The sequence below is a fragment of the Pongo abelii genome, chromosome 2 (assembly GCF_028885655.2).
Source record: "Pongo abelii isolate AG06213 chromosome 2, NHGRI_mPonAbe1-v2.0_pri, whole genome shotgun sequence".
Taxonomy (NCBI): domain Eukaryota; kingdom Metazoa; phylum Chordata; class Mammalia; order Primates; family Hominidae; genus Pongo; species Pongo abelii.
In genome coordinates this window covers 38,183,855-38,197,732 of record NC_085928.1, presented here as the reverse complement: position 1 = coordinate 38,197,732, position 13,878 = coordinate 38,183,855, and the positions used below count along the sequence as shown (strand labels likewise).

The following is a 13,878-nucleotide window of genomic DNA, read 5'->3' as shown; positions in this document are numbered from 1 at the left end:
TAAAATTTAGGCCTTCTTCTGTCGCTGTTCTGGGAGCTGTTAACAGGTGTTCCGCAGTGAGGGGTTTGGGGATCAAATAAGTTCGAGGATGGCCTCATCTCCATTTCCTTACTTGGACAGTAGTAATCCATATTAATATATTAAAGAATCTCTGCAATAAGACAGATAATATTAATAAACCAGATGGATATAGGAAAAACAAGTATAAATCAGGACTAGCCAAGGCAAACCAGGATATATTTTCTCCCTAGCTAAAAGATAGGATGGGGTGGAAGGAGTGGTAGAGAGTTACTGACAGATATTTGAACTCAATTAGGTTTGGGTTTTTTTGGAGGAGGGAGGCTGCCGGCCACATGTAGATGAATGTTAGTTAAATATAACATACATTATTATGTGAAACTGGGCTCTACCCGTAAAGCCCAATGGATTCTAATAACCTGCTTAAAGACCAGTGCCACCAGCAAGCTGCTTGTTTTGCCTTCCAAATTTGAGAGGCAATATTGCATAGTAGTGAAGAGCAGACTTTGAATCAATACTGTGTAGGTCTAAATCCTGGCTCTCTTTCTTATTAACATTGAGCAGGTGCCTCCATTTCTACCTCTGTAAAACAGATTATAACAACAGTACCTGTCTCGTAAGACTGATATGGGAATTAAATGAGTTATTTACAAAGAGCATTTAGAACAGTGCATTGTACAAAATAAGGATTATGTAAGAGCTGTTATCATTAGAATTGGTTTCTATTCCAAGAATGAAGAATTTATATAGCAATGCTTCCAAATGTACAAGTATTCAGGCCCAAAATGCCACCACCAGCATCCATGGCTCTATTCATTTAACTGTAAAAGTTGGGTAGAAAAGATTGAATTGAAATTGCTCATAGCTTCAAAACTGCCCCAAAATATATAAATGTTCAAACATTTAAAACAAACTAGGAAGGATTGGGAGCTTTAACACTGCCTGAAGTTGAGGTCATGTCACCTAAACCCCTGATGTGGACTAATGATTCCTGAGGAGCCTTCGTGTGTGTGTGTGTGTGTGTGTGTGTGTGTGTGTGTGTTTAAGAGACAGGGTCTTGCTCTGTCACCCAGGCCTGGAGTACAGTGGCATCATCATAGCTCACTGTATCTTCGAACTCCTCAGCTCAAGTGATCCTCCTGCCTCAGCCTCCCAAGTTGCTGGGACTACAGATGCATATACCACTGCACCTCACTTCCTGTGTGCATATTTAAAAATAAATGAATACAGCATTACTAACCTGGAGCAGTCAAATTTTTAGAAAATAACCGTTAAGTTCTGCTGACTTGCAGCTAGTGACAGAAATTTTGTAGCATTTAAGCATCCCATAAAAAGTTGAGGCATTTTTCTTTAGTTGTGTTTTTCAAGTGATCTTTTTTTTCTTAGTACTTTGCCTTCTGTCAAATTATCAGGACCCATGAAATGACTCCAGCTCAGTGTTTTACCATCCTAGTCAAAAAGTTCTAGCTTTAAAGTTTTCTGTGGGAACGGAAAACTTTAAAAATTTTGTAAGCAGACTCTACATCTGTTGCCTCAACTAGGAAAATAGGAGCATTATTGGAATGTACATCAGGCTATAGCTGTTGCCACTAAAAATGGCAAAATGAAAGGTGAAAAAGGATCACCCACTCTCCTTTCCAGTTCAGAGTGACAAGAAAACTTCTGATAGAGAGAATCAAATCACAAGGACTTATATCCAGAAGCATTTGTTTTGTTAAATCTTTTGGAGAGAAGAAGAGATCTTAAGGAACTTGAGAGATGGAGAAGATAGATCATGCCCAGTTTTTTGCCGTATGTTAGGCAGCAAAAAAGCAAAAAGGAAGAGATGATAACTAGAAAAAAAACAAACACAACTGGACTGGCGCCAATAGAAAGCCTGATGAAGCACCACACACCCACAGCTTTGAGTGGTCCTGTGTCCCGGCACCTGGACCCCAGGACTGCAGGACTTGAAGCCAGGAGGCTGAGGGCCGAACCTGCCTGAGCTCCTCCAAGCAGCCCCCTCAAAGCAACCGGATGCCTTGCAGTGGGCATGACAAGCCTGTCTTGGGTTTGCTGCTCCTCCTGGACTCTCCTTCAATGAATTCCTCATTTTCATACAGACCCTGCCCCATTTTCCTTTCCTAGTGAAAGTTGTAACTGCTTGCTACATTATCCCCTAAGACAGTCTTGTTTCTTGTTTCTGCCTTCAGAAGATCTTCACAGAGGAGGGAAAACCTGAGCTGAAGTTTAGAGGGTAGGGGTGAGATTTTGATGGAAAAGGAAAGGAGACAAGGATAAAGTGAGAACAGGCATGCTGAATAATTAGAGTAAATGAGAGATACACTTATAGGCCATATGATTATTTGATCATGGGGCCTAATTGACTATAAACCCTTCTTTTCTAGTCATAGCTTATCTGTAGTAATTATTTTGAAAAATGTGCAGAAGCAATAAAAGATTGACCTTCCTTCACTACACAACCTCTGTGAGTATAGGTGGATTCAGAATTGAGAGCCTCTTCCTCCTTGGCTAGGCTGCTCACTGCCTTTGCCTCCCCTTCCCTTCCCTGTGATCTGTGTTGCTGGCATGGCCTTATGGCCTTCACAGAGTTCAGTCTCAGGGTCCTGTTCTTTGGATATGGGAATTGTGTTCTTTCTCAGTGATGCTGGTGGGAGTCTCTTAATGAGCTGGGAACATGGTTCTTGAAGAGTAGTTCCCAGCCCTGGCCAAATAAAACATTCTGGCTCCTAGGGATTGAGTAATTTTAGCAAAACACTTTAGACTATTTAAGTACAGCTGTGTATCCAGCATTACTTTTCAGTGTGTATAATGTAGCTTTCCCAGAGAACAACTGATGACCTCTAGAAATACAGAACTTCCCCCACAAAATGATACTGAACTAAATAAAATGGATTTTTAAAAATAGAGCCACAACATGATGATAAAAGGAACAATTCTACAGGAAGTCATAACAATTCTAAAGTTGCATGCACCTAAGACAGCTATGCAATATGTAAATAAAAATTGGTAGAATTACTATAAAACACTGACAAGCTCAAAATGAGAGGGGAAGATGTTAATATACACCCCAATAATTGATAGATAAAAGAGATTAAAATTCATAAGCATGTAACTTGTTTTTTGTTTTGTTTTTTTTTTGAGACAGAGTCTCGCTTTGTCACCCAGGCTGGAGTGCAGTGGTGTGATCTCGGCTCACTGCAAGCTCTGCCTCCTGGGTTCACGCCATTCTCCTGCCTCAGTCTCCCAAGTAGCTGGGACTACAGGCGCCCACCACCACGCCCGGCTAATTTTGGTTTTGTATTTTTAGTAGAGACGGGGTTTCACCATGTTAGGCAGGATGGTCTCGATCTCCTGACCTCGTGGTCTGCCTGCCTCGGCCCTCCAAAGTGCTGGGATTACAGGCTGAGCCACCATGCCCAATCACCATGTAACGTTTTTTAAAACACAAGTTTATGATCATACATAGACATCTGTACCTAACAATTAGAAACTATATACTCAGAAATAGGCTACAGTAACCAAAACAGCATGGTACTGTTACAAAAACAGACATATAGACCAATGGAACAGAACAGCGACCTCAGAAATAACACCACACATCCTCAACCATCTGATCTTCGACAAACCTGACAAAAACAAGCAATGGGGAAATGATCTCCTATTCAATAAATGGTGCTGGGAAAACTGGCTAGCCATAGGCAGCAAACTGAAACTGGACCCCTTCCTTACAACTTATACAAAAATTAACTCAAGATAGATTAATGTCTTAAAAGTAAAACCCAAAACCATAAACACCCTAGAAGAAAACCTAGGCAGTACCACTCAGGACACAGGCATGGGCAAAGACTTCATGACTAAATCACCAAAAGCAATTGCATCAAAAGCCAAAATTGACAAATTAGATCTAATTAAACTAAAGAGCTTATGCACAGCAAAAGAAACTGTCATCAGAGTGAACAGGCAACCTATAGATTGGGAGAAAAATTTTGCAATCTACCCATCTGACAAAGGTCTAATATCCAGAATTTACAAGGAACTTAAACAAATTTACAAGAAAAAAACAACCCCATCAAAAAGTAGGCAAAGGATATGAACAGACACTTCTCAAAAGAAGACACATTTATGTGACCAACGGACATATGAAAAAAAGCTCAACATCACTGATCATTAGAGAAATGCAAATCAAAACCACAATGAGATACCATCTCACACCAGTCAGAATGGCAATTATTAAAAAGTCAAGAAACAATAGATGCTGGCAAGGCTGTGGAGAAATAAAAACACTTTTACACTGTTGGTGGGAATGTAAATTGAAAGTTCAGCCATTCTGGGAGACAGTATGGCAATTCCTCAAGGATCTAGAACCAGAAATACCATTTGACCCAGCAATCCCATCACTGGATATATACCCAAAGGACTATAAATCATTCTACTCTGAAGACACAGCACACATATGTTTACTGCAGCACTATTCACAATAGCAAAAACATGGAATCAACCCAAATGGCCATCGATGATAGACTGGATGAAGAAAATGTGGTACATATATACCATGGAATACTACGCAGCCACAAAATGAATGAGATCATGTCCATTGCAGGGACATGGATGAAGCTGGAAGCCATCATCCTCAGCAAACTAACCCAGGAACAGAAAACCAAACATCACATGTTCTCACTCGTAAGTGGGAGTTGAACAATGAGAACACATGGACACAGGGAGGGGAACATCACACACCAGGGCCTGTTGTTGGGTGACGGGTGAGGGGAGGGAACTTAAAGGATGGGTCAATAGGTGCAGCAAACCACCATGGCACGTGTATACCTGTGTAACAAACCTGCACGTTCTGCACATGGATCCTGGCACGTAAAGTAAAACAAAATAAAATGAAAAGTTTAAACTCTTAAAAAACCCTTGAAACATTTTTTTAATTGATTAAAAATCCAGCCAGGAGGCCAGGCATGGCGGCTCACACCTATAATCCCAGCACTTTGGGAGGCTGACATGAGTGGATCACCTGAGGTCAGGAGTTTGAAACCAACCTGGTCAACATGGTGAAACCCTGTCTCTACTAAAAAAAAAAGCGTGTGTGTGTGTGTGTGTGTGTGTGTGTGTGTGTGTGTATGTATATATATGTGTATGTATATGTATATACATATACACACACGTGTGTGTATATGTATATACATACACACACGTGTGTGTATGTATATATATGTGTGTATATATGTATATATATGTGTGTGTGTATATATATGTGTGTGTATATATATATATATACACACACACACACAAATTAGCTGGGCATGGTGGTGGGCACTTGTAATCCCAGCTACTCAGGAGGCTGAGGCAGGAGAATCGCTTGAACTCAGGAGGCGGAGGTTGCAGTTAGCTGAGATCGCGCCATTGCACTCCAGCCTGGATGACAAGAGCAAAACTCCATCTCAAAAAAAAAAAAAAAAAATCCAGCCAGGACAAGTTTCTATAAATAAAGTTCATCAGAACACTGCCATTTCCATTTGTTTATACACTGCCTAAGGCAGTGTATAAACTAGAACAGCAGAGTTGAGTAGTTATCAGTAATGTTCATATTACTCTGCAAACCCAACACCTACTTACCCTATGTCCTTTACCTTAAAAGTATGCTGATCCCACTGGGTGCAGTTACACAACTGTATGCATTAATCAAAATCCATAGAACTGTTCAGTAAAAGTTATTTTTAGTATATGTAAATTATTCCTCAATAAACCTCACTTTCAGAAATAATGATTGAAGCTAATTTCCATTAATTTGTAACACTTGCCCAACATCACACAACTAATAATTGCTGAAGCTGAGATTTGAACCCCAGATATTTTAAAACCCACAATCCATAATCTTCCACACTATCCTTGCTTCAAAAGAAGCTGCTTACAGCTTAATGAAATTTCCTTCTATTCCTCTATTATTTTGGTAAGAGGTCTCTTTGATGCTTTTATTTTTAAATCACTCCCCAGAAGTCCCCCACTTCCAGTCTCTGGTCATTACTGATCCTTTTTCCACCTCTATAGTTTTGCCTTTTCTAGAATGTTAAAATAAATAAAATCATGCATTATATAGCTTCTTGGGCCTGGCTTCTTTTGCTTGGCATCATGCTGTTGAAATTCATCCATGTTATGTTTTCTGTTCTTTTTCTTTCTTCCTTTTTTAGAAATGGGGTCTCACTATGTTGCCCAAGCTGGTCTGGAACTTGTGGCTTCAAGGGATTCTCCTGCCTCAGCCTCCCTAAGCACTGGGATTGTAGGCGTGAGCCACAACCCTAGCCTGTTGTTCTTTTCTTGACTATGAGAACTAATAAAGACAGAGGAGCAAGGTTGCTCGCCAGGGCAGATGTAGGTTTTTCTGAGGCCTGAGCTTATGCAATTTCATGGGCCCTCTCTTAGAAAAAGAATGCAAAATTCCTGATACAAAATTAAGTATAAAAGAAAAAAAATTAAAAATTAGATATGAAAGAAGTTATTTTAAATAAGAAAAAAATAACAGTACTGCTCCAACCACAGCAATTGTGAAAATTGGTATTTTACTCATCCTCATCAAATAAAGAAAAAACATACAGTTTCTTTTCAGTCATATACAGTGCACCATCTACTATATGTATCCTACAGGAGAGATGTTCAATTTCAAATAGGCAAAAATGAGAACCTAATTCTCTACTTACAGTTTTACATTTTTTATGATTGGAAGAATCTTCCACTGACTAGTTTGAGGTTTCCTACATTCCAAACCTGGTTCCTTCTCCACTTCCCACATGGTTCTAGGGACTGATGCTCTAGGCACATCTGTGTCATGATCTACACCCTCTAGCCTTGCCCACTTTGTGTCAGAATGTCTGGCGAGTTAGCACAGGGTGTCTAGTGCAGGATGCCAGCACTAGAACAGCTAGCAATCATTTGATCATAGACAAAAGTGATTGCAAACCACATAAAAATCCCATTAAATTCAAACTAAATGTATGTGCAACTAGCTTCCTCTAAATGGATCCCCAAAAATGCTCCCAGCCGTCCAGCACTACTCCCTGGGAGATACATGGCAGGAGAATTCTGAGTGGAAACAGACAATGGTCTTAACATATTGTGGTGAAGACGGCGGTCTTAACATACTCTTTTGCACATTTTAAAGAACAATTGACTGTATGATCCCATTGCCAGGGTCCCTCCCAGTGTCTTCAAGGGTTTATGCAAGCAAGTACCTGAAAACTTAAGGAAAATGATGGGAAACTGGACTTCAGATACTTATCAAAAAGAAGATGAAGGTAGGGATTGAGGGAAAGAGAAGATGTGCAGCCTTCTGTTTTCGTTTGCTGTTGTTGCCAGGGGTTGAAAAAGGACAGTGTACTTGATGACTCCTCTTTTGGAATAACTTAACCAATCCCATCTGGCAGTGTCTTTTTTTTTAAGTAGACTCTTCAAGGAGTTGGGGAAGAGGCAGTGCAGTCTTAGTGACTCCACTTAACTGGCTGAATCAACCACTGGAACTGAGTGGCACAGGCCCAGCTTAGCCTCCTCGAATCCCAGCAGTCCTGGAGGAACCTGAGTACTGGAGCCAACCTGGCTAGATTGGGTCCCCATACTTTTCTTTCAATATTCTCTTAATGGAAATCACAAAACTAGCATCCTTACTTCAGAAAAGCAGTTTTCTCTTTTGGAATCAAAAAACATCACAGGCTAAGGAAACAACTAAATTATCCAATTTACAGTGATATAAGATTATCTCATTTTATATGTTAACAGGTGTCAGAGAAAATAACTTTTTGAAACAAGAAGTAACTCAGATTTGGAGCATTTTATTAGCAAGGCATTTTAAATCTTTCTCATAGTTTTGGTTGCATAAGTGTCACACATCTTTAAAAATATGTTACAGTCAGCCCTCCATATTCATGGGCTCCGCATATGTAGATTTCACCAACCACAAATCAAAAATATTTGAAAAAAAGTTTATCTTTACTATGTACAGACTTTTTTCTCTTGTCATTATTCCATAAACAATACACTGTAACAACTCTATACATAGTATTTATATTGTATCAGGTATTATAAGTAATCTAGAGATAATTTAAAGTATACAGGAGAATGTACATAGGTTGTATGCAAATACTACATCATTTTATATCAGGAACTTGAGCATCTGTGGATTTTGGTAGGTGAAACAGGTCTAGAACCAATCCCCCACAGATACCAAGGGACTACTGTATTTATTTTCAACTAGATTGCTTAAATATAGACTGTGTTCTTCAGCTAGCAGATTCTGAGGAATGGAGGAATACAGAGTTTCTATTTTTTAAGATCATTCACTGATTTTTAAACATTTATGGGGCTGATCCTGACATTTATTTGTAGGTCATTCTTTTTACCTCAAAGTATTTTTATGATATGAGGAAATTTGTATAAGGGATTAAATGCTTTACATAGAGAATATATGTTACTTTATAATAAAAATGTAAATAAAGCAATAGGTATGGGGAGTCCTTTTTACTTTTAGTCAACACTGGGTCAAGTACTTTGGGCACTCATATGTACCCTCAGAGAGTTTACAGTTCAGATGGAGAGAAAACCTAACATTTATGCAACACCAGTACACATTGTAAGACAAGGTAAAATTATGTGCCAATTTACAAGGTACAGGCCGCCAACAGTGTAGAAAGAAGTACAGAGGCAAGAGGAAGAAGGAGAAACATAGTTTCCCTTAAGGATCCCAGATGAAGATGGGTTGGAGAATATTAAGAGAAAGGAGCCCCCATTGATGGAAGCCAATATAAGAATTTTCACAGAACTAGGGGTAGCCTTTAGATTTCTTGGGATTTTTTATGTACACAATCATGTTATCTGCAAATGGAGGCAGTTTGCTATCTTCCTTTCTAATGTATATGCCTTTTATTTCCTTTTCTTATCATATTGCACTGGTTAAAAGTTCTAGCACTGTGTCAAATAAGACTGGTAGAGCGGACATCCTTGCCTTGTTCCCAGTCAGGAGCAAAGCTTTGGCCTTTCATTATTAGCCATAATGTTGCTGAAAGTTTTTTTACATGCTGTTTATCAATTTCAATTCTTTTTAAATTTGTTAATGTTTTATGGCCTAGAATATAGTCTGTCTTGGTATACCCTCTGTGATACTTGGAAAGAGTGTGTATTCTGCCGTTGTTGATTGGACTCTTCTACAAATGTTGATTATATCCTATTGCTTAATGGTGCCACTCAGTTCTATATCTTTGCTGATTTTCTATCTAGTCATTCTCTCAATTTTTAAGAGAGGACTGTTAAAGTTTACAAGTCAATTATGGACTTATCTATTTCTCATTTTATTTCTACTAGTTTTTGCTTCACATGCTTTGTACTTCTACAAAGCATGGAGAGCCTGCTGTTTGGTGCATACACATTTAGGATTGCTATGTCTTCTTGACTGATTACCCTTTATCATTATATAATGTCTCTCTCATTCTCTGGTAATTTTCTTTGCTCTGAAGTCCACTTTCCCTGAAATTAATATAGCCACTCCTGCTTTCCACTGACCAATATTTTCATATTATGTCTTTTTTCATCCCTTTGCTTTCTATTTGCCTGTATCATTATATTTGAAGTAAGTTTCTTATAACAGCATATAGTTCAGTCATATTTTTTAATTCATTCTGTCAATCTCTGTCTTTAAATTGGTATGTTTGGGCTATTTACATTTAATATATTCATTGATATGTTGGGGGTTTAAATCTGTGTATATGTTTTTTTCTTTTGTTTGTTGACTAATTTTTGCATCTCTGTGCGGGAGAGGAGTAGGGGTTGGTCCCCTATCTTCCTATGGGTTACTTGAACATATTGCAGAAGCCCACTTTGATTTATCTCAGTGTTTTTGAGTACATCTCTCTATGTAGCCTTTTTAATGGTTGCTGAAACTATTAGTGTGGATTTGGCCTCATTACTGCTGGGTGATGTAGAAAGTCGTAACTCTCCACGAGGCCTCCTCTGACACCATCCCAGTGGGATAGGAAAGATATACTTCATTACAGCCAGGAGGGGATGGAAGTCCAGGCTCCTCATGTGGTCACCATTGATACTGCAGTGGTGGTGGTGGTGGTGGCAGTGGGGGATGGATGAGGGCTCATTACCACCCTCTGGGGATAAAAATCCCAGCTCCCAGTTTGTCTCCAACATCACCCTGGTAGGAGATGGAGCCTTGAGGGGTCCATCATGGGGTGCCTCATTACACCCTGTCAAGGGTGGAAGTCTAGGCTCCCCATTCTGTCTTTGGTGGTGAGGATGAGGTCATAGTTTTTTCTGTGGTGTTTGGCTACAGTCAAGTGGTTATTGTCTGAAAGGTTTTAGTCTTGCTAGGCTTCCTCTTTCTTGGTCATTTTGGTAGAGAGAGCAGACTTTTGTTGGGGCTTTTTTGGTCGGCTTCCATTGGCATTTCCAGGTAGCTACCTTCTTCAGCTCCTAGTCTGGGATAATGAGGCAAAAAGATAACCCAGGGAGTTTGCTATTGATTTATTCTTGGTCCCTAAAATCTCTAGCTGGTCTGCTATCTTCTCTCCACCTTTCAGAGTCTTTCTATTTTTTTAAATATGTAATGTCTAGGATTTTTCATTGTACTTCGCCAGAGGGATAGGGAACAGTGTAACTACTACAGCTATCTCCCTAGAAGCAGAGATCCTATAAATACTTTAATGACAATTTAATTGTTCATTTTTGAAGGCCCTGTTAATCTGCCTGCTATTTTTCACTACACCGTTGGGTAGGCTTTTTTTCTCATGCTACACACTTAAAAGTATACATATTAGGCTGGGCATGGTGGCCCATGCCTGTAATCCCAGCACTTTGGGAGGCCGAGGCAGGCGGATCACCTGAGGTCAGGAGTTCAAAACCAGCCTGGCTAGCATGGCGAATCCCTGTCTCTACTAAAAATACAAAAATTAGCCAGGCACCAGGCATGGTGGTGGGTGCCTGTGATCCCAGCTACTCGGGAGGCTGAGGCAGGAGAATCGCTTGAACCAGGGAGGCGGAGGTTGCAGTGAGCTGTGATCACAGCATTGCACTCTAGCCTGGGCGACAGAGAGAGACTCCGTCTCAAAAAAAAAAAAAAGTATACATATTAGTCAGGGTTCTCCAGAGAAACAGAACCAACAGGATTATATAAAGAAAGAGATTTATTCTAAGGAATTGGCTCACGTGATTATGGAGGCTAGCCAGCCTAGCCCTAAGATCTTCATGGCAAGTTGGCAAAATGGAGATCCAGGAGAGCTGATAGTTTAGTTCTAGTCCTAGTCCAAAGGCCTTAAAACTAGAGAAGATGATACAGTTTTAATCTAAACATGATAGGCTTGCGACCCAGGAAGAGCTGGTGTTTCAGTTCAAGTTGAAAGGCAGGAATAATTCTCCCTTACTCAAAGATAGGTCAGTGCTTTTATTTCAACCAATTGGATGAGGCCCACTCACATTATGGAAATTAATCTGTTCTATTCAGTCTATCCATTTAAATGTTAATCTCTCTAAAAATACCCTCACAGCAACACCCAGAATGTATGACCAAATATCAGGGCACCCCATGGCCCAGTCAAGTTGACACATAAGATTGACCATCACAGTATGCAAACATTTAAAAGCTCAGGCCTAACAAAATGGTTAAGTTGGACCTAAATATGAACTCTGACAGAACATGTTCACATATTCACATTTGAGGCTCACTTTGAGATATACAGAGAAACTCAAGGGAATGAGTAAAGTCTTTCATAGAGTCTGTGAAGCATAGTGTTAAACATGTAGTAACCACTCAATAATTCTAGCCCTGACCACTTATTATTGTCATCATAAGACAGCCTTTTGTCATTGTAAACTCTTAATAAATACCATTTTTTAAAGGCTGTAAAACGTCCTCTTGTATGAGTGTTCTATAATAAAACATTCCCTCCTAAGGTGACACATCTAAGTAATCTTTAGTTTTTCAGTTTTATAAATGAGATTGCCATCTTAGTGCTTAAATATCTGTTTTACTTTGGACCATTTCCTTAAGTGCAGCTTGTTTGAGGTAGAATTAAAAAGTGAAGAGATAGAACCTTCTAGAAAGATGGTACCAAGATTGCACTAGCAATGAGAGAGAGAGACTTTTCGAATTTTCAAACTTTGTATTTTCTAGAAGCATCAGATGGTGAAGGAGGAGGAGACGCAGAAGTGATGCAGCAGGAGACAATTCCAGTTCCTGTACCTTCAGAGAAAACCAAACAGGTGAGGGGTCACTGTGGGAGAGCCACCACTGTTAAGTTCTGAAATCAGCCTTTTCCTCCTCTCTATTGAACTCCCCATGTCCTAATATCGGTTGTTGGTGGGATTTAAAAGAGCCTTTTACTTTCTTTCCCTTTGGAAGGGCCATGGGCCATGCTTCCTTCATTGTAAACCAGCAAGGTCTGTTTTTTGCCCTAATTCTTTTTCTTTTTTTTTTTTGAGACAGGATCTTGCTTTATCACCTAGGCTGTAATACAGTGGCACAATCATGGCTCAAGCAATCCTCTTACCTCAGCCTCCCAAGTAGCTGGGATACCACAGGCATGCACCACCACACCCAGCTAATTTTTTTATGTTTTGTAGAGATGAGGTTTCTCGGTGTTGCCCAGGCTGGTCTCAAACTCCTGAGCTCAAGCAATCTACCCGCCTTGGCCTCCCAAAGTGCTGGGATTACAGGTGCGAGCCACTGCTCCTGGTTCTTAATGTTTTTTAACTATATAAATGCATTTCACAATAATATCTTAGATTCTTACATCACATTTTTGCCAAAAATCCAGCCTTATGCTTTTGGGTACAGCTCCTAAAAGGAGACAAATAGCATAAAGATAGAGAAGATTATCACACACTCAAGTGCATGATTACAAAACCAGGCCATGCTGCCAGCAGGCTCCTGGGACCTTATTTCTGCCCAGCATTATGGTCTGTCATATGCATTCTTAACAGGGGATTTGTGGTCTTTGCATTAGCAGAATTGGCCATTTGGATAATCTTTTTTCCTAAACCTGTGACCTTTTATTGCCTTTTTAATCTTCCTACTGACTTTAGAAATGCCACTCACATCCATTTGTAGCTTTTTCTCATTGGGTTTCCATCAAACCTGATTGGTATTTAGTTTGGTGCAAAAGTAATTGTGGTTTTTGCCATTACTTTTAATTTTAAAAAATTACTTTTGCACCAACCTAATAAATCTATGTGATTTGGGGTTTTGTTTGTTTGTTTTTGAGATAGGGTCTTGCTCTGTTGCCCAGGCTAGAGGACAGTGGCACAATCATGGCTTACTGCAGGCTCAACCTCCCAAACTCAAGTGATCCTCCCACCTCAGTCTCCTGAGCAGCTGGGACTATTGATGTGCACCACCACACCGGCTAATTTCTTTATTTTTTTGTAGAGATGAGGTCTCACTGTGTTACCCAGGCTGGTTTCGAACTTCTGGGCTCAAGTGATCCTCTTTCCCTTGGCCTCCCAAAGTGCTGGGATTACAGGCATGAGCCACAGTGCCTGGCTTATGTGTGATTTTTTTAAAGGACTGTCTACTACCAATCCAAAGTTACTATATTTTTCATTGCAACAATTTGGGGTCTTATTCTTATTGTAGGTGCTTTAAACTCATTACACCAGAGTGTTATTCTACCCAAAGTTTGTGAGCCAGCTCAGGATAACTGTGAGAAGCAATTTAGTGTAGTGTTGCTTAACTTGCCCCCCCAAGTGGACAAGTTAAATTTGCCTGTGACTCAGTCACCTTCTTGGTAAATGATAACAATTATGTCTTCCTCACAGAGTTGTAATGATGATTAAATGAGACTGTACTTGATAAGCACTTCAAACAGTGGT

General features: G+C 39.8%; 1 protein-coding gene across 3 annotated transcripts in view; it reads left to right on the top strand.

Moving 5' to 3' along the window:
* The window catches only part of CMSS1 (cms1 ribosomal small subunit homolog), a 370,900-nt gene that overhangs the window by 321,005 nt on the left and 36,017 nt on the right, over positions 1 to 13,878 (top strand). For all 3 annotated transcript variants that reach the window (XM_009238645.2, XM_054551625.2, XM_054551624.1), the window contains one exon: positions 12,182 to 12,270. In XM_009238645.2, coding sequence (XP_009236920.1) covers positions 12,182 to 12,270 — 89 coding nt within the window. The remainder of the gene's footprint in view (positions 1 to 12,181; positions 12,271 to 13,878) is intronic.